We start from the raw sequence: 20,628 nt of genomic DNA, 5'->3' as shown, positions 1-20,628 counted from the left end.
ATCTCTAATGATTGGAATTTGGAGAATTTATTCCCCGTCTTCCCCCTTCCCCCATTATTATGCTAACTGAAAATCTTAGTTTCAGTATACGATTATCTTTTCCAAAAGCCTTTATTCTGATTTTTGTTTATTTTTCTAGAAGCTCAAAGCAACATAATTTATGATATTTCTTGCTTTAAAACATCTTAATCATTTTTTCGAAAACTAATCCTGTCCAGGAAAGACTGAAACATTAAAATCTATTTATTTTCCAGTCAACTTTCAAGATCGAGAAGTTTTATAATATCAGACAACTCGCAAATCTGAGTGTTCCGAGTCATAAAACAGAAATTCGTTTTTACTCTGGTGTCCAGTGCAATGAATCTCGAAAGTTGGGGAACGCTGATTTTTCAATACATTTCAAAGGTAAGTGCAAATTTTCACGCAGTAATCAAAGCAATTCATTAATTGAATATTAATGATGACGTCGGTCCTCGTTACCACGGAAAGGGGATGCAGTAGCTTCTGTGGGTAAAGATACCTGAGCACCCGAGGACAAAAGTCTGACTTCTAGCTCATATGAAGATGGCACACACACACGCGCTTGCACAAAAACTTTTTACAGGGGGGGGGGGACTCTTTCACACACCTCACAGATAGAACGCAGGGTGAAGAACAATCATGTCCGAACCAGGACTCGAACTCGCGACACCCAGATCAAGGGGAAGACGCGCTACCCCTGGGAAAGTATACCAGATATTAATCGCGATTCATTAAAGTAGCTATTGTGAGAACGCCCTTAACGATAAAAATTAATAGAAATTATAAAATTATTTAAAAAAATTAAAACAATGAACATTATTTATTGTTTAATAAAAATAAGAACTATTTTATAATCAATTTATCTCATTGAGGCAATCTGCTATTTTTATCATTTCTCTTTATTGTTATTTACTTTCATCTAGCCTACTTTGGAGAGTAGTTTGTTTGTAAGGAATTCCTGTTTTCTTTCCTGGATGTTAAATTATTAATATGCAAAGTATTTAAAATTTCACTTTTAATAAGACTGCTAAATATAGATTTAATGGAATGAATTTATGCTACAATTGCTCGTGCAAGCTGGAAAATGTATAAACTGCGAATGAAAGTAGTGAAGAAAATCCTACTTCGCAATCAATGTCCAAGGAAATCAATTTCTTATTATAAAATTGGAAAAAGTTCGCCATTGAATGATTTGATAAAAATTATGAAATTAGTTTTAATTCCTCTATAACAATAAAACCTTTTGTAGCAGATTGCTTTAAAATTAATATGTAATTTCAAGTTTAATTATTCATTAAAATGAAAGAAATAATTGTACTGAAATGAAATTGGTACCATTTAAAGAGCAATCGATTGTTACGAGAGCGTATAAAGTCATTTTTTAAAACAATATTTTATATTAAAATTTAATCTTGATGATCTAGAAATCTTGATTCGAAAATATAAATCTTCCAAAACTTGTGTAACTTTCAATTAGATTTTATGCAATGTTTGGACTTTACAAAATTTGACAGTGATCTTCTTGCATAGAAGAGCACTTGCGCTAAATTTGCTCAAGATTGCATAGTTATATTTGTATAAAAAATGTACAAACATGTAATCTTATATATATCATTACAGATTGCATTCAACCCAACCATCATTATTGTGCAATTAAAGTTGGTTTTGTTGCACCTCATGATCATCCTTGAGTAATTAATGTTGGTTCTATTGCATTCAACTCAACCATCACCATCATCATCGTGTAATTAACGTTGTATCTGTTGAATTCAATTCAACCATCATCATTTTGCAATTAACGTTGGTTCTGTTGCATTCAACTCAACCATCATCGTTGTGCAATTAACGTTCGTTCTGTTTTATTCAACTCAACAGCATCATTTTGCAATTAACGTTGGTTCTGTTGCATTCAACTCAACTATCATCATTATGCAATTGACGTTGGCTCTGTAGCTTTAAACTCAACCACATCATTGTGCAATTAACGTTGGTTCTGTTGTATTCAACTCAACCATCATCATTGCGTAATTAACGTTGGATCTGTTGAATTCAACTTAACCATCATCATCGTGCAATTAACGTTGGTTCTGTTGCATTCAACTCACCATCATCCTTGTGCAATTAACGTTGGTTCTGTATTATTTAACTCAACCATCATCATTGTGCAATTAACGTTGGTTCTGTATTATTTAACTCAACCATCATCATTGTGCAATTAACGTTGGTTCTGTTGCATTCAACTCAACTATCATCATTATGCAATTGACGTTGGCTCTGTAGCTTTAAACTCAACCACATCATTGTGCAATTAACGTTGGTTCTGTTGTATTCAACTCAACCATCATCATTGCGTAATTAACGTTGGATCTGTTGAATTCAACTTAACCATCATCATCGTGCAATTAACGTTGGTTCTGTTGCATTCAACTCACCATCATCCTTGTGCAATTAACGTTGGTTCTGTATTATTTAACTCAACCATCATCATTGTGCAATTAACGTTGGTTCTGTATTATTTAACTCAACCATCATCATTGTGCAATTAACGTTGGTTCTGTTGCATTCAACTCAACTATCATCATTATGCAATTGACGTTGGCTCTGTAGCTTTAAACTCAACCACATCATTGTGCAATTAACGTTGGTTCTGTTGTATTCAACTCAACCATCATCATTGCGTAATTAACGTTGGATCTGTTGAATTCAACTTAACCATCATCATCGTGCAATTAACGTTGGTTCTGTTGCATTCAACTCACCATCATCCTTGTGCAATTAACGTTGGTTCTGTATTATTTAACTCAACCATCATCATTGTGCAATTAACGTTGGTTCTGTATTATTTAACTCAACCATCATCATTGTGCAATTAACGTTGGTTCTGTATTATTTAACTCAACCATCATCATTGTGCAATTAACGTTGGTTCTGTATTATTTAACTCAACCATCATCATTGTGCAATTAACGTTGGTTCTGTATTATTTAACTCAACCATCATCATTGTGCAATTAACGTTGGTTCTGTTGCATTCAACTCAACTATCATCATTATGCAATTGACGTTGGCTCTGTAGCTTTAAACTCAACCACATCATTGTGCAATTAACGTTGGTTCTGTTGTATTCAACTCAACCATCATCATTGCGTAATTAACGTTGGATCTGTTGAATTCAACTTAACCATCATCATCGTGCAATTAACGTTGGTTCTGTTGCATTCAACTCACCATCATCCTTGTGCAATTAACGTTGGTTCTGTATTATTTAACTCAACCATCATCATTGTGCAATTAACGTTGGTTCTGTATTATTTAACTCAACCATCATCATTGTGCAATTAACGTTGGTTCTGTTGCATTCAACTCAACTATCATCATTATGCAATTGACGTTGGCTCTGTAGCTTTAAACTCAACCACATCATTGTGCAATTAACGTTGGTTCTGTTGTATTCAACTCAACCATCATCATTGCGTAATTAACGTTGGATCTGTTGAATTCAACTTAACCATCATCATCGTGCAATTAACGTTGGTTCTGTTGCATTCAACTCACCATCATCCTTGTGCAATTAACGTTGGTTCTGTATTATTTAACTCAACCATCATCATTGTGCAATTAACGTTGGTTCTGTTGCATTCAACTCAACTATCATCATTATGCAATTGACGTTGGCTCTGTAGCTTTAAACTCAACCACATCATTGTGCAATTAACGTTGGTTCTGTTGTATTCAACTCAACCATCATCATTGCGTAATTAACGTTGGATCTGTTGAATTCAACTTAACCATCATCATTGTGCAATTAACGTTGGTTCTGTTGCATTCAACTCACCATCATCCTTGTGCAATTAACGTTGGTTCTGTATTATTTAACTCAACCATCATCATTGTGCAATTAACGTTGGTTCTGTTGCATTCAACTCAACTATCATCATTATGCAATTGACGTTGGCTCTGTAGCTTTAAACTCAACCACATCATTGTGCAATTAACGTTGGTTCTGTTGTATTCAACTCAACCATCATCATTGCGTAATTAACGTTGGATCTGTTGAATTCAACTTAACCATCATCATCGTGCAATTAACGTTGGTTCTGTTGCATTCAACTCAACTATCATCATTATGCAATTGACGTTGGCTCTGTAGCTTTAAACTCAACCACATCATTGTGCAATTAACGTTGGTTCTGTATTATTTAACTCAACCATCATCATTGCGTAATTAACGTTGGTTCTGTTGTATTCAACTTAACCATCATCATTGTGCAATTAACGTTGGTTCTGTTGCATTCAACTCACCATCATCCTTGTGCAATTAACGTTGGTTCTGTATTATTTAACTCAACCATCATCATTGTGCAATTAACGTTGGTTCTGTTGCATTCAACTCAACTATCATCATTATGCAATTGACGTTGGCTCTGTAGCTTTAAACTCAACCACATCATTGTGCAATTAACGTTGGTTCTGTTGTATTCAACTCAACCATCATCATTGCGTAATTAACGTTGGATCTGTTGAATTCAACTTAACCATCATCATTGTGCAATTAACGTTGGTTCTGTTGCATTCAACTCACCATCATCCTTGTGCAATTAACGTTGGTTCTGTATTATTTAACTCAACCATCATCATTGTGCAATTAACGTTGGTTCTGTTGCATTCAACTCAACTATCATCATTATGCAATTGACGTTGGCTCTGTAGCTTTAAACTCAACCACATCATTGTGCAATTAACGTTGGTTCTGTTGTATTCAACTCAACCATCATCATTGCGTAATTAACGTTGGATCTGTTGAATTCAACTTAACCATCATCATCGTGCAATTAACGTTGGTTCTGTTGCATTCAACTCAACTATCATCATTATGCAATTGACGTTGGCTCTGTAGCTTTAAACTCAACCACATCATTGTGCAATTAACGTTGGTTCTGTTGTATTCAACTCAACCATCATCATTGCGTAATTAACGTTGGATCTGTTGAATTCAATTCAACCATCATCATTTTGCAATTAACGTTGGTTCTGTTGCATTCAACTCAACCATCATCGTTGTGCAATTAACGTTCGTTCTGTTTTATTCAACTCAACAGCATCATTTTGCAATTAACGTTGGTTCTGTTGCATTCAACTCAACTATCATCATTATGCAATTGACGTTGGCTCTGTAGCTTTAAACTCAACCACATCATTGTGCAATTAACGTTGGTTCTGTTGTATTCAACTCAACCATCATCATTGCGTAATTAACGTTGGATCTGTTGAATTCAACTTAACCATCATCATCGTGCAATTAACGTTGGTTCTGTTGCATTCAACTCACCATCATCCTTGTGCAATTAACGTTGGTTCTGTATTATTTAACTCAACCATCATCATTGTGCAATTAACGTTGGTTCTGTATTATTTAACTCAACCATCATCATTGTGCAATTAACGTTGGTTCTGTTGCATTCAACTCAACTATCATCATTATGCAATTGACGTTGGCTCTGTAGCTTTAAACTCAACCACATCATTGTGCAATTAACGTTGGTTCTGTTGTATTCAACTCAACCATCATCATTGCGTAATTAACGTTGGATCTGTTGAATTCAACTTAACCATCATCATCGTGCAATTAACGTTGGTTCTGTTGCATTCAACTCACCATCATCCTTGTGCAATTAACGTTGGTTCTGTATTATTTAACTCAACCATCATCATTGTGCAATTAACGTTGGTTCTGTATTATTTAACTCAACCATCATCATTGTGCAATTAACGTTGGTTCTGTTGCATTCAACTCAACTATCATCATTATGCAATTGACGTTGGCTCTGTAGCTTTAAACTCAACCACATCATTGTGCAATTAACGTTGGTTCTGTTGTATTCAACTCAACCATCATCATTGCGTAATTAACGTTGGATCTGTTGAATTCAACTTAACCATCATCATCGTGCAATTAACGTTGGTTCTGTTGCATTCAACTCAACTATCATCATTATGCAATTGACGTTGGCTCTGTAGCTTTAAACTCAACCACATCATTGTGCAATTAACGTTGGTTCTGTTGTATTCAACTCAACCATCATCATTGCGTAATTAACGTTGGATCTGTTGAATTCAACTTAACCATCATCATCGTGCAATTAACGTTGGTTCTGTTGCATTCAACTCACCATCATCCTTGTGCAATTAACGTTGGATCTGTATTATTTAACTCAACCATCATCATTGTGCAATTAACGTTGGTTCTGTTGCATTCAACTCACCATCATCCTTGTGCAATTAACGTTGGTTCTGTATTATTTAACTCAACCATCATCATTGTGCAATTAACGTTGGTTCTGTTGCATTCAACTCACCATCATCCTTGTGCAATTAACGTTGGTTCTGTATTATTTAACTCAACCATCATCATTGTGCAATTAACGTTGGTTCTGTATTATTTAACTCAACCATCATCATTGTGCAATTAACGTTGGTTCTGTTGCATTCAACTCACCATCATCCTTGTGCAATTAACGTTGGTTCTGTATTATTTAACTCAACCATCATCATTGTGCAATTAACGTTGGTTCTGTTGCATTCAACTCACCATCATCCTTGTGCAATTAACGTTGGTTCTGTATTATTTAACTCAACCATCATCATTGTGCAATTAACGTTGGTTCTGTATTATTTAACTCAACCATCATCATTGTGCAATTAACGTTGGTTCTGTTGCATTCAACTCACCATCATCCTTGTGCAATTAACGTTGGTTCTGTATTATTTAACTCAACCATCATCATTGTGCAATTAACGTTGGTTCTGTTGCATTCAACTCACCATCATCATTATGCAATTAGTGTTGGTTCTGTATTATTTAACTCAACCATCATCATTGTGCAATTAACGTTGGTTCTGTTGCATTCAACTCAACTATCATCATTATGCAATTGACGTTGGCTCTGTAGCTTTAAACTCAACCACATCATTGTGCAATTAACGTTGGTTCTGTTGCATTCAACTCACCATCATCATTGTGCAATTAACGTTGGTTCTGTATTATTTAACTCAACCATCATCATTGTGCAATTAACGTTGGTTCTGTTGCATTCAACTCAACTATCATCATTATGCAATTGACGTTGGCTCTGTAGCTTTAAACTCAACCACATCATTGTGCAATTAACGTTGGTTCTGTTGTATTCAACTCAACCATCATCATTGCGTAATTAACGTTGGATCTGTTGAATTCAACTTAACCATCATCATCGTGCAATTAACGTTGGTTCTGTTGCATTCAACTCACCATCATCCTTGTGCAATTAACGTTGGTTCTGTATTATTTAACTCAACCATCATCATTGTGCAATTAACGTTGGTTCTGTTGCATTCAACTCACCATCATCCTTGTGCAATTAACGTTGGTTCTGTATTATTTAACTCAACCATCATCCTTGTGCAATTAACGTTGGTTCTGTATTATTTAACTCAACCATCATCCTTGTGCAATTAACGTTGGTTCTGTTGCATTCAACTCACCATCATCCTTGTGCAATTAACGTTGGTTCTGTATTATTTAACTCAACCATCATCCTTGTGCAATTAACGTTGGTTCTGTATTATTTAACTCAACCATCATCATTGTGCAATTAACGTTGGTTCTGTATTATTTAACTCAACCATCATCCTTGTGCAATTAACGTTGGTTCTGTTGCATTCAACTCACCATCATCCTTGTGCAATTAACGTTGGTTCTGTATTATTTAACTCAACCATCATCCTTGTGCAATTAACGTTGGTTCTGTATTATTTAACTCAACCATCATCCTTGTGCAATTAACGTTGGTTCTGTTGCATTCAACTCACCATCATCCTTGTGCAATTAACGTTGGTTCTGTTGCATTCAACTCACCATCATCCTTGTGCAATTAACGTTGGTTCTGTATTATTTAACTCAACCATCATCCTTGTGCAATTAACGTTGGTTCTGTATTATTTAACTCAACCATCATCATTGTGCAATTAACGTTGGTTCTGTATTATTTAACTCAACCATCATCATCGTGTAATTAACGTTGTATCTGTTGAATTCAATTCAACCATCATCATTTTGCAATTAACGTTGGTTCTGTTGCATTCAACTCAACCATCATCGTTGTGCAATTAACGTTCGTTCTGTTTTATTCAACTCAACAGCATCATTTTGCAATTAACGTTGGTTCTGTTGCATTCAACTCAACTATCATCATTATGCAATTGACGTTGGCTCTGTAGCTTTAAACTCAACCACATCATTGTGCAATTAACGTTGGTTCTGTTGTATTCAACTCAACCATCATCATTGCGTAATTAACGTTGGATCTGTTGAATTCAACTTAACCATCATCATCGTGCAATTAACGTTGGTTCTGTTGCATTCAACTCACCATCATCCTTGTGCAATTAACGTTGGTTCTGTATTATTTAACTCAACCATCATCATTGTGCAATTAACGTTGGTTCTGTTGCATTCAACTCACCATCATCCTTGTGCAATTAACGTTGGTTCTGTATTATTTAACTCAACCATCATCATTGTGCAATTAACGTTGGTTCTGTATTATTTAACTCAACCATCATCATTGTGCAATTAACGTTGGTTCTGTTGCATTCAACTCACCATCATCCTTGTGCAATTAACGTTGGTTCTGTATTATTTAACTCAACCATCATCATTGTGCAATTAACGTTGGTTCTGTTGCATTCAACTCACCATCATCCTTGTGCAATTAACGTTGGTTCTGTATTATTTAACTCAACCATCATCATTGTGCAATTAACGTTGGTTCTGTATTATTTAACTCAACCATCATCATTGTGCAATTAACGTTGGTTCTGTTGCATTCAACTCACCATCATCCTTGTGCAATTAACGTTGGTTCTGTATTATTTAACTCAACCATCATCATTGTGCAATTAACGTTGGTTCTGTTGCATTCAACTCACCATCATCATTATGCAATTAGTGTTGGTTCTGTTGAATTCAACTCAACCATCATCATTTCATCATTATGCAATTAACGTTGGTTCTGTTGCATTCAACTCAACGTATTCTTTGTATTGCAAATCTTTTAAAATAGACCATACAGAATTTTCAAAGTGTTTTTTTTCCAAAGTAAGCTTTTTTCATAATTTTAAGCTCAGTTTTTATTCCAACAGCTATACCCTTCGAAACAGAATGGAGTATGTACACCCTCTTTTCGGTCTTGATTCCAGCAGCTTTTGTTTTTCTTGGAATAGCATACTTTTGGTAAGTATGTCATTGATTATTATCTTGGAACTTTTTCAAATAGAAATTAATAATAGCATTTAAATAAACACAATTTTTTTAGTTCTTCGAGCACGGAACTGAATTTTTAAAAGTCATAGATAGATATTAAGTAATTTACTAAAGTAATGTCTAAATTGTATAGTAATTTAATTTGTAGAAGAGTAATTCAGAACTTAGCATTTTGATCTAAACATTTTTTTTTTATTCATTTCTGGTATATGACAAATTTTATAGATAAAATAATCTTAAAAACAGATCATTAATATATCCTGAAATATTAGCAAAAGCAATATAATTATTATTAACAGTTTATCATTGCTGTTTTGAAAGTATGTTATTTTTAAGCACATAAAAGCTTTCACAAAATAATTTTTCAATTGTTCGTATGTTTATCCTATTACGAAATCTGAAAGTAGTTATATGAAATACAAGGTTGTTGTAGTTAGGCCTCATGGTTTTGAGCAATTCAACCTACTGGTTCTTCTATAAGCAAATTTTTATTGTGATTACAAAGCTTATAGCCTCACGTCGAATTCTTATTTTGTTTTCAAAAAAATAAAAGCAGAAACAATTCCAAAAGTATTATAGTTTAATTTTTTTTAATTTTCTGTTTAATATTTCATTAATTGAAATAGTGGGCCTAGCAAGTGACTATTGAATTTATTTTTATTTAGCTAAAATTTTTAAGATAGGCTAAATTTTTGAAAAATTTTAAGAGCCGCTGTTTCCTGGTGGCAAGGTCTTGGCTTCGGAACTGGAGGTTTCAGGTTCGTAACCCTATTCCACTGAAGAATCATCGTGTAAACGGGTCTGGTGCACGTTAAATCCGTCGGGGGCAAGCGTCCTCCCACTGGTGTGGTGTGGAATTTTGGAGAGGGAGATGGTAGCCTAGGAGTCGTTCTCGTCATTTGACCGCAGTTCAGAATTACGAGGTCTGTCCCAAAAATAGCTCTAGCGTTGCTTTAAAACGGAACGTTAATATAACTAAACTAAACTTGAAAATTTAAAATATATATGGTACTGAAAATTTCCAATTTGATGTAAGCTACAACAAGTAAAAAAAACAATTCTTGATATTTATTTAAAGAGTACGAATGATTTTTAATAAAATATTAAAGGACAAAAGCTTTCTTCTTTTGCACTTTCATAAAAGGCAAAACACATTACCTTAACCCAATTGGTTGAATACATTGAAACAGAGGCATGTTTTTAGATAATATCGAAAAGCCACAATCAATTTTTTATTGTAAAATATGGACTGGAAGTAAATTCATTATTTATAGTAGAATGCGTTCATAAATTTTGTAACATAATTCTGATCCATTTGTTTTAAATATTACAGTGTCATTATGAAGAAGAAAGAAGAGCAAAATCAGGATGCTTTGACTTTACCCATACCAATCTATGTTGACTTGGAAAACTCGGGAAGTGAATTTAAAAAATGCAAGATCAACGAAAAGCAAAATCGAGGACGCGGTCTGGTGGGTAACTTGCATGATTTTTATACAAGTTCACAAATATGTTATGTAATTTGTTGAAAAGTAATTTCCAAGACAATTTAATTAAAGCATTCAATTCCATAAAAATGTTTACTTCTCGAATTTTTCCGCATATTTTCTTACTGTGGCGGGATTTATATTTAGATTTGTTATATACCTGCCGCCTTTGGCTACTAACTGACTCGTTTTGATTGATGCTAGATAAAATTGTCAACTAAATATTATATGAAGTTTGGTCTCTTAATATGTTCTTCAATAAAAAAAATGTAGTCTCAAAATTTATATAGTTATATTACTATAGAAGCCTTATGCCATTTTGTTCATTGTGCTATATATATATATATTTGTGTGTGTGTGTGTGTGTGTGTGTGTGTGTGTGTGTGTGTGTGTGTGTGTGTGTGTGTGTGTGTGTGTGTGTGTGTGTGTGTGTGTGTGTGTGTGTGTGTGTGTGTGTGTGTGTGTGTGTGTGTGTGTGTGTGTGTGTGTGTGTGTGTGTGTGTGTGACAATTTTCGGAATCCTGTCGGCTTTTTAATATATAATATTATTGGTTGTGAAGCAGGATGCAGTTTTGAAGACAGTGAAAAGATTCTTTTTACATTTTAAAATTCTTTTTAATCCATCGGGAAAACATAATTATTTATAAGCACAGACGCGGACATTGAGCGTCTGCCTCAGCGCAGAACAAAAGCGGAAGTGGGGAAGAAGGGACGAAATAAATTATCCCTCGCCTTATATAACCTTAGATTTTGATAGGGAAAATATTTCTTCATAGTTCTAATATATTAATAAGATTCTGATAGGGATTTCTGAAGCATGTCAATCACATGAAAGGGAAACACAGGGATCTTTTAAAAAAGAATGTGCTTACTGGAAATTTTTTACCTCTTCACGCCGAGCGTGTGAAAGTATCAGCGTTTAGCCGATTCAGCAATTTTATAAAGCTTCTCTTGAATTAATTAAGTAGAGGAAGTGGAATTGGATCACGAAATAAGAGAATATTTTAGAATGAAGTTACTATGGGCTATAAGATAAAATCATGGAAATTAATTAAGTTGAAATTACAGTTTAAAATATCATTACATATATATATATTTGTAATTTTCTATCAGCTCTCGTAAATTTTGAACTTTGAAATTGAAGGGAGAGTGATTAAATTTCCATTAATGCAAAAACGTTTTTGCGAAAACTAAGCTTATTTTTTAAAAATGAGTACATGAAACATAATCGTTCAACAGTGGAATCTTAGGTACATCATAGAATATTTTTTTTATAATTTATGCAAGATCTCAAAGAATTATTCAGCAAGAATTTCTCTGATTCTTAGTAAAATTTAATTTTTAGCTTTACATGTAAAAAGATTTAAATGACGCAAATAATATTTTATTTTTGTTTTAGTCAATAAATGTATTTCAGAAAAATGATGAAATCAAAATTTCATACAGTCCAATCATTTATTTTTAATAAATCATAATTTGTGAAATATTTTTGACACTCCAATTTTTAAATTAAAAACACGTTTATATGTTTTGGGACTAAATCTGGCCGTGTTATAAAGCTTTGAGTATCACTTTTGTATCACTTCACATGTTGATTTATGGACAAATCAACGATTTTATAATTTTAGACCAATGAGCTTTGCAGAAACTCCAGGCGAGGATGGTGTATTTTCTTTGAGAAGGTCAATAGAATGGTCTAACATCGCACATTTTTTTAACATCCTAATATTGAAATTTTCATAACTCACGCAATTTTAGTCGTAATAGAGTACATTTTTTTTTAATTTAAAATGTTAGTGCCTCAAAAACATTTTTACTAAATATGAATCAAAGACCACAGGTTATATAAAAATATAAAAATCATTATTCAACAGAACATCTATTGTTTCAAATTGCATAAAATAGTATTCGTTACTTCATTTAGACCATATTTCCAACTATATGTATATGTCTAATACTGCTTAGAAATTAGGTGTTATGACACAATGACAGTGGGTATCCTGCATGTGTACAAATCATGTTTGCCTTAAATGCTATAGAATTGTTGAATTAATAATACAGATATTTTAAAGTTTATATCTTCTAGAAAATATCAAGTTTCACTGTTATTTCAATTCATACAGACACGTGTTGAAAATTACGCTTTTCTGGCTTCAGTTTTCAGTAAGAGTTAATTTAGTCTTTTAATTTGAGCTTTTCTTAAAGCGATAGCAGCTTATGGTTAAAGCTAATTTTACCCAAATACGCATAACGTACTCATGCTGTTCAAATTTTATTTTTTTTGTTCTCGTGTAAAATAAATTGTTAGAAAATTCGTTAAAATTTTTTAAAAAAATTGTTTAAAACGAGAGCTTATTAATGCTGAAAAATTTAAAAAGATAATTTCTTTGAATTTTAAGATGATGTAAATTTATTTTTGTAGTGTATTATTTTTGGATGTTATCTCAGAAAAACAAAACTTTTGCTTAATTTTTAATTAAAATTTTCAAAAAAAAATTTTTTTTCTCCAAAGTGCACATTTTTTTTTTCTTCCAAATTATATACTTGCCAAGTTTGATAACTCTAGATCAAGTGTACTATAGTTCAGCAACGGATTGTAAAACCCTCCGCGCTTTTGCGCATGCGTTAGGATGGGTTTAATTAATCAAAATAGGGGTGAAAGGAAAGATGAAAGGAGATGTTTACATTTAACAATGAAGACTCATGGTTTTCTGAGACGTGAACATTGTAAATAATTATACTGGAAGCGCGCTTATTGTTCCGCGTCTCACTCCTTAATGAGATGGGGTCGTCGAAAAAGGGTCGTCTCAGAATCCGTTGACGAACTATAGCCTGTAGTGCGCCAACGCACACACAAAGATGCACGATATACATACATCTACATAACATACATAATTATCAGTAAAAATGAAAATTGAAGAAAATCAAATATATTGCCGCATTGAAAAGAAGCAGTCGAATCTCCATAGCCGAATGGTCATCACACTGGTCTCGTAATCAAGAGATCGTGAGTTCGAATCCCGCTAGCGACAATACGACTCAACATTTATGTAAATATTTATTTAATTCCTTGATTTATGTTCTCCTTTATTTCATGTTCCAGAAGATTCTGGACCTTTCTTTAGTTTACCAGATAAGTGTTCCAGATTTTTCTTAGTGTTTCCAGAAAAGTATTCTGGAACTTTCCCTGCTAGTATAAAAGCCGAAGATCTCTCAGTCACGGTGTTCTGATTGTGCAGAGCTTGTATTTGTACTTCGCTCATTGAGTTGAGAGTTAATAAATTGGTTTAGCTTTACTTCCTGTGTGTCATTGCGCTCCACGCTATAGTACCTTCGTGTCAATATATTTTAATACAGCTGCTTATCTCGGATCAATTAAGCCTATAAAATGCAACGCAGATCTGCGAGTTTGGTATTAAAACAGCATAACAAATTTCATCCCCTAGACACGATTTCAGAAAGATGTGTGGATGTTTGAGCTTTGGATTTTACATGGATGTAGGCAGGTCAGTGGACAGTGCACATCTAGTCCGAAAAAACATGACGCGTTTTAAATTAAATTTGCTGATACAAAAATTATTTTTTCCCTTTGACTTATTTCGACAACAATCTATAATGTTAATAGCAAGATTTAATATGAAATTTTAATTATTCAAAATCATAAATTACATCCAAAAAAAAAAGAAATTCTCATTTACTTCGTTTTTCAATTATATTCACCTACACGTGTGCAAATAAACTGAGAGAATCAATTCGTAGATTAATTTTGGCCAACATTTAAAACAGATCCATGATCATGATGATAAAACGAAATATACAATTTTACCCACTTAATTCACTGCGAGTTTTTTTTTTTTTTTTTTTTTTTTTTTAGTTATACTACATATGTTGATAGATGAACCGACGTTCTTTTAATTTCTTCGCAGATTGGATGCATATCCAAAATTTTGGAGGTAAATTTCAGCCATTTAGAGTGCTTTTATTATCCTCTTGACATACAAAATTTTGAGTAGTTCAGTTTACAAATCGAAATACATCGAATCGAATTTTTCCAAAATCTTTTTTTTAAAGGGGGAGGGGTGTCGAAGACATTAAAAAGTAGACATTGTCAAAATTCAGAATAAATTTTTTATAGTTGCCGTTTTTTTTTTTTTTTTTTTGTTATGCAAAAAATTAAAATGCCGGCGTCCTGGCCTAGGGGTAGCGCGTCTTCCCCGTGATCTAGGCGTCCCAGTTTCGAGTCCTGGTTCGGGCATGGTTGTTCTCTTCCTTGTCTGTGAGGTGCGTGAATGACCCCCCCCCCCTGTAAAAAGGGGTTGTGCAAGCGAGTGTGTGTGTGCTATCTTCATTTGAGCTAGAAGTCAGACTTCTGCCCTCGAGTGCTCAGGGGTCTTCACCCTCAGAAGCTACTGCGCAAAATTTGATTTAAAATAGTCACACGACAAAAAAAAAAAGTAAAATAATTTGGTAGGAAAATCATCTTTTCAATGGTTAGGTAAAAGTTATTATTTCTTATTGCAAACTGAAGTAAAATTAAATCAATGTAGACATTACTGGTGAAACCAACTTTTCAATAATTTGACACAGCATTTACCAATCCTCTAAAAAAATTAAATCACTAGTGTCAAAAATAAAAAAAATTCAAATATTTTAAACACGCACAGTATGCCTGATAGTATTAATTCCTTTTGGAGTGATAAAAGTTAAATGCGCGAAGACATATAATTTTGGAATCTGATGTACACTATACGTCTTAAACCAACTGTAATTGTATAAAATAAACGTTTGTCTTATGAGTATGACTACATACACATTTTTTATATTAAAAATATCTGCCTATATATATATATAATATATATATATATATATATATATATATAATATTATTAAAATTTAAACTAAATTTTTTTTGCTAAATAAAAAGCAAAAATAATCAAAACATAGGATTTTTACGTTTGATTGATTGATTCTGGCTGAATGGCTCTTAGATATTATACAGAATATGCAAATGTTCATATGATTATTACATGCAATAAAAATACTTAAAATCATGTTGAATAAAAAACATGAAGCCTAAGGTATGGCTGGATTGATTATGATTCCATAATATCCATTTCAATATCGTGGTTCAATAGTTAATTTCAAAACTCTTAAAAATTTGCATATAACTCCAATTGGGAAAATGTTTCATATGACTGAACTAATTATATCGTGTTGTCTTAATCAATAAAAGTAATCGAAAAAATTTGAATAAAAATAATCTTTCTGGTTAAAAAAAAATTCCCGAAATCTAAATTTTTATGCGGTTTTCCGTTTAGTGAAATATTCTTGGTGCATTAACATTTTATCCAAAAAAAAGTTTTACTTCTTTTTAGATATTAAAAGCTAGATAAGACTACGTCACCATTTGTTTCAAGGCAGATTAACCAATCAAATTATCCTTAAAATAGCAATTAATTGGTTTAAAATAATGATATTGAAAGCTTTATAATTCGGTCAGTTTTGATCGCCAAAATGTCGAACATTTTCTTTTAAATGTTAGTGTAAAAAGAGTATTTTATTAAATGCGACTAATACAACTAAAAGCAAGAAAATAAAGATTTAAAGGCAATATAGCCTTTTTTAATGGTATATTTATCGATTCGAACAACAAAATATAATTTTAAATGTCATTCGGAACATTTTGCAAATGTATATGAACATTTCTAAGAATTTAGAAATTATTAGTTAGCGTTTAGAGTGTACATTTTGTATAAATGCTTATTCGTTTGGTATATTTGAAATGCATGAGATATCTAACACAAAAGTTATCTAAAGAATCTTCGGACATTTCGAATTGTTAGTGTACAATGCAATAGTGTACTAAACTGCATTTCTCTTTTTATAGCGCCTGAGAACTCATCATAGCTCACAATTAGAAGAACCAAAAGAAATAACTGTGATTTCATCCCTCGTCGAGGGAGAAGCATCGGGTAAGTATTTATTTGTATATGAAAGATGAAGATATGAGATTTAATTCAAAGGAAATAAATAATGCCAGCTGAAATAATGCTGTAGAAAATTTAAACCGAATTGCATCTGTTGGGAAATGAAGGTTATGTTTGTCCATTTGAAGAGAATTTCGAAACTTGTATTGCTCTGTTTCACGTTCCAAACAAGACATCTGCAGCTGAATAATTTACTTTTTGTAGCTTCTTGACTGTTTTTTTTTTTGTCTTATATCTTTTGAGGCAGGTACGTAATTATTTACTGTGTATTCAGTTTTATTATACTATAAGAGTTCATATACTATTACAATTCTTGAACTATTTAATTACATTATATCTGTTTAATGAAACATTTGCTCGATATGTTAAAGATCCCTACACTAACTATTTGTGATATTGTGCTCTTAACGGTTAAGAGCACAAGTGGACAACTCTAAAAGAAATTCAGCGAGTTGAGGCCCTCATATTCGACGCATGAAATAGTCTTCCAGAATGCTACAGTGAGGTGAAGAAGTTGGCATATGGATTTCTGATGATTTTCGGGTCAACATATTCGTGTGAGCAAGCGTTCTCTTGCATGAATATAATAAAAAATAAATTTAGAGGTCAATTAACAAATAAAAATCTAGAACAATCAACTGTAAGCCAGATTCAATCAAACTTTCAAAAGGCATGCCACCCGTTGATGTAACTATATATATTTGTATTTTTATATGAATAAAGATTATTCCGCATTTAAAGCCTTTTATTTTAAATTAAAAATCAAATATATATAAGCAAGTACTATAAAATTAAATAAAAAATTTTTAGTGGTTCTTTAAAATCTGTAAAACTTTGTAAATTGTTGCTTTCGGCTCTTCCGTTTCAACAGGTTGCCGACCCCTATCTTAACCCATTAGCTGCCGCTTTACGAACACCACTCGGTGCAAAAAAAAAAATATGGGCTTCACTATTTAGTTTCATGCTATTTAAATATTAGTCAATATTGTGTGTTAACTGCATTGCATCAGAAAGTGTGTATTTTGTGCCTCATTTCTTTACAACAACCGAACAAATTTGAAATTCATTTCCAAATTGAACGAGGTAAATTGCAGTTCTTAAAGCGTTATATTTTTGGTTTGGTTTTTATATTATAACAGCATACCGTACATAAATATGTAATTTACAATTTAAAGTAACGATCTGCTATTTACTCAGTCTTTCATTCATTTTTTGTAAATGTTTTATTGATCATTTTATAACAATATCCATTTTCAAAAATATCAAAGGTTTTCAAAACAAAACATAATTTGAATATTACCTTTACGCAACTTTTTGTGAATATAGATATAACTTATCCAGCCAAAAAATTTCAACAAGAATTGGCAGTTAATGAATTAATAAAAACTAGATTCATAGAGCAATTTCAACATATGATTTCTGTTTCAAAGTTGATGCGACTAAAATTCTCGGAGGTTAGGTTGTACATCCGAATCATGTAAAAATAATTCCCAATAAACACAACAAAAAAAATTAATGATCATGAGGGGGAGGAGTAATCGTCTTAAGAAGGATTTCTTTGAACTATATCCATTGATTTTTTTTAAAAAAAAGCCTTTAGCATACCACATTTTTATCTTGCGTTGATAGTAATATATTTTAGAATTGTATTTATCTTCATTTTTATTTTGATGTTTAATTTTCAGAATCTAGTCTTCGCCCTGAAGAGCTCATTACTCCTGATTCATCAAATCCAGTTCCAGTTAAACTGACTGAAACAAAAAAGCACTTTGTTAAAAAGAGGCTTCCTCCTAAAGTCAATTTGTTAAATAGATTTACAAGAAGTGCGGCCTCTACTCCAAGGTATGCAAGCTTTTATGATGAGGCTTACAACGAAGACAGGCTTTCAAAAAGCGATATCGTCATTTTCGAGAAAAGGAAAGTTAGTAGAGAAAAGGGATCAAAAATTTTCAATTTCGATGTTCTGCCAGGGCAAGACACAATGACTCAACCAGAATTAGAGACCTCCGTTTTCTTGCATTCGTCGAGTGCGTCAAGTAATGATGGTTTGCCAAATGAATCAAATCGTGAATTTGTGAGTCCTAAATAGAACCAAGATTTGTTCCAGTGCTGATGAAAGTATACAAGATTCACATCTTTAGTGAAAAGTTTTATGCCTTAGCCAGGCCTTTTTTAAAGAGTTCAGAAAACTGAAAGTCGTCACGGTTCGTGTTTGGCATTTAGTTCATTTTAGATCTATGGTTTATGTGCTATTTATATTATATGATATTATAATACAAAAAATTTAAATTTATTGGATTAAAGTTTATTTATATTTTTGCCGAAATTAGCAATTTATTTATTTTGCTTTTAATATGTAATATTTGATAATTTTGCTGAACAAAATAAAAGCAAATGAACAATGGAATTTAAATTCTCCATTTTTTTTCAACAGAAAAAGGGTTAAAAACTTTAATTAAATCTAATAGTTTATTAATTTTTTTCGCAAATTTCAGTTAATGACTTTTAAATTATGGAATATTCCTTATTTCATAAAAATTGTGAGTTATCTAATCTAATATATAAAAATGAATGTTTGTTCGTATTTTATGCGCTGCCGTACCATTCATCCGATTGCAACAAAGATTTGTCAACTAATTGCTTGCACTTGCGCAAAGGTTATAGGTATAGTACAATTGTTATATCTAATATAAAAAATGAATGTTTTTTTTTGGTCGTATTTTATGCGTTGCCGTACCGTTCATCCGATTGTGGTAAAAATTTGTCTACTTATTACTTGCGCTTGTGCTAAGGTAATAGGCATAATGCAATTATTATATCTAAAGTAAAAGAAAGGAAAAAAACAGAATAAATATTTTTTATACTTCTCTTTTATGTATCATTCAATTTCAATGAATGTATTCGTTGTCGACAAAAAAAATATTATTCTTTCTATCATTCCTTATTAAACAAAACATATATTTCAAATTTTAAGCGATATTTCCAAAATTATTTCTTCTGCGGCAGCAACGCGCCGGGTGGCAGCTAGTATAATATAAGATTTATTTGTTTAAATGACAACAGAGTAATTCAAAGATATTTGATATATTGTATGTAACAGAATCAATTCATATTCATACTACACTTTAAACGGACCGATTTGATTTAATCTTGAAATTTATCGCACATCTTGCATGACGAAACAGAACCTGATTATTCTGTTGTCATTGAAACAGATTTATCTTTAAAGAAACTCTTTGGAAGCATGAATTTAGATGAGACAAATAGTTATGATTTCTATTAGTTGTGTTTCTATAGGGGTTCTCTAATACAGAAATTAATAATTCTGCAAAAAATATTTTAGAAAAAATAATAGAAAAAAATATTAAGCAATTTTAAGTATAACAATCTTCTTTTTATTATAATTATCTGAAGTTATTTCAGAGAGTTTTTGGCATATGTTTTGTCGAGGTGTGATTTTAACTCTGGAATAACAGGTGTTAAATTAGATGTGCTTTCCATCAACATGAAAGCAAAACCTAAACCAAGTACGAGAAAGAAACGGAGGATAACAAACCAGGAGAACGAAAGCAAGAGTGGGAGAAAGAAAAAAAAAGCATTAATAGACCAGATATCAAATTGGGGGATGCGAAATTCTCATCTCAGTTGCGCTGAATTCAAGGTCAGGAAACGTAGCTTTGTTTTCTGATTGTGTTACTTAACAAAGCGTAGTGAGAAAAATTAGATAGTTTATAGTGTTGTAACTACTGCGGTCCCGACTTGTACCGCTCCCATATATTGATTGGCATTTTCTTTTGTCATTTTTATTATTTTCATAAATTCTGAAACATTCA

General features: G+C 32.4%; 1 protein-coding gene across 1 annotated transcript in view; it reads left to right on the top strand.

The window, feature by feature from the left end:
* LOC129971585 (uncharacterized) overlaps positions 1 to 19,175 on the top strand; it is a 31,010-nt gene extending 11,835 nt beyond the window's left edge. The window contains exons 4-8 of the mRNA XM_056085486.1: positions 255 to 405; positions 9,201 to 9,291; positions 10,655 to 10,793; positions 16,696 to 16,780; positions 18,481 to 19,175. Coding sequence (XP_055941461.1) covers positions 255 to 405; positions 9,201 to 9,291; positions 10,655 to 10,793; positions 16,696 to 16,780; positions 18,481 to 18,884 — 870 coding nt within the window. The 3' untranslated portion in view covers positions 18,885 to 19,175. The remainder of the gene's footprint in view (positions 1 to 254; positions 406 to 9,200; positions 9,292 to 10,654; positions 10,794 to 16,695; positions 16,781 to 18,480) is intronic.
* Positions 19,176 to 20,628: the final 1,453 nt, after the last annotated feature.

The sequence above is a fragment of the Argiope bruennichi genome, chromosome 6 (assembly GCF_947563725.1).
Source record: "Argiope bruennichi chromosome 6, qqArgBrue1.1, whole genome shotgun sequence".
NCBI lineage: Eukaryota > Metazoa > Arthropoda > Arachnida > Araneae > Araneidae > Argiope > Argiope bruennichi.
The sequence above is the reverse complement of the archived record's forward strand: the minus strand, read 5'-3'. Positions and strand labels throughout refer to the sequence as shown.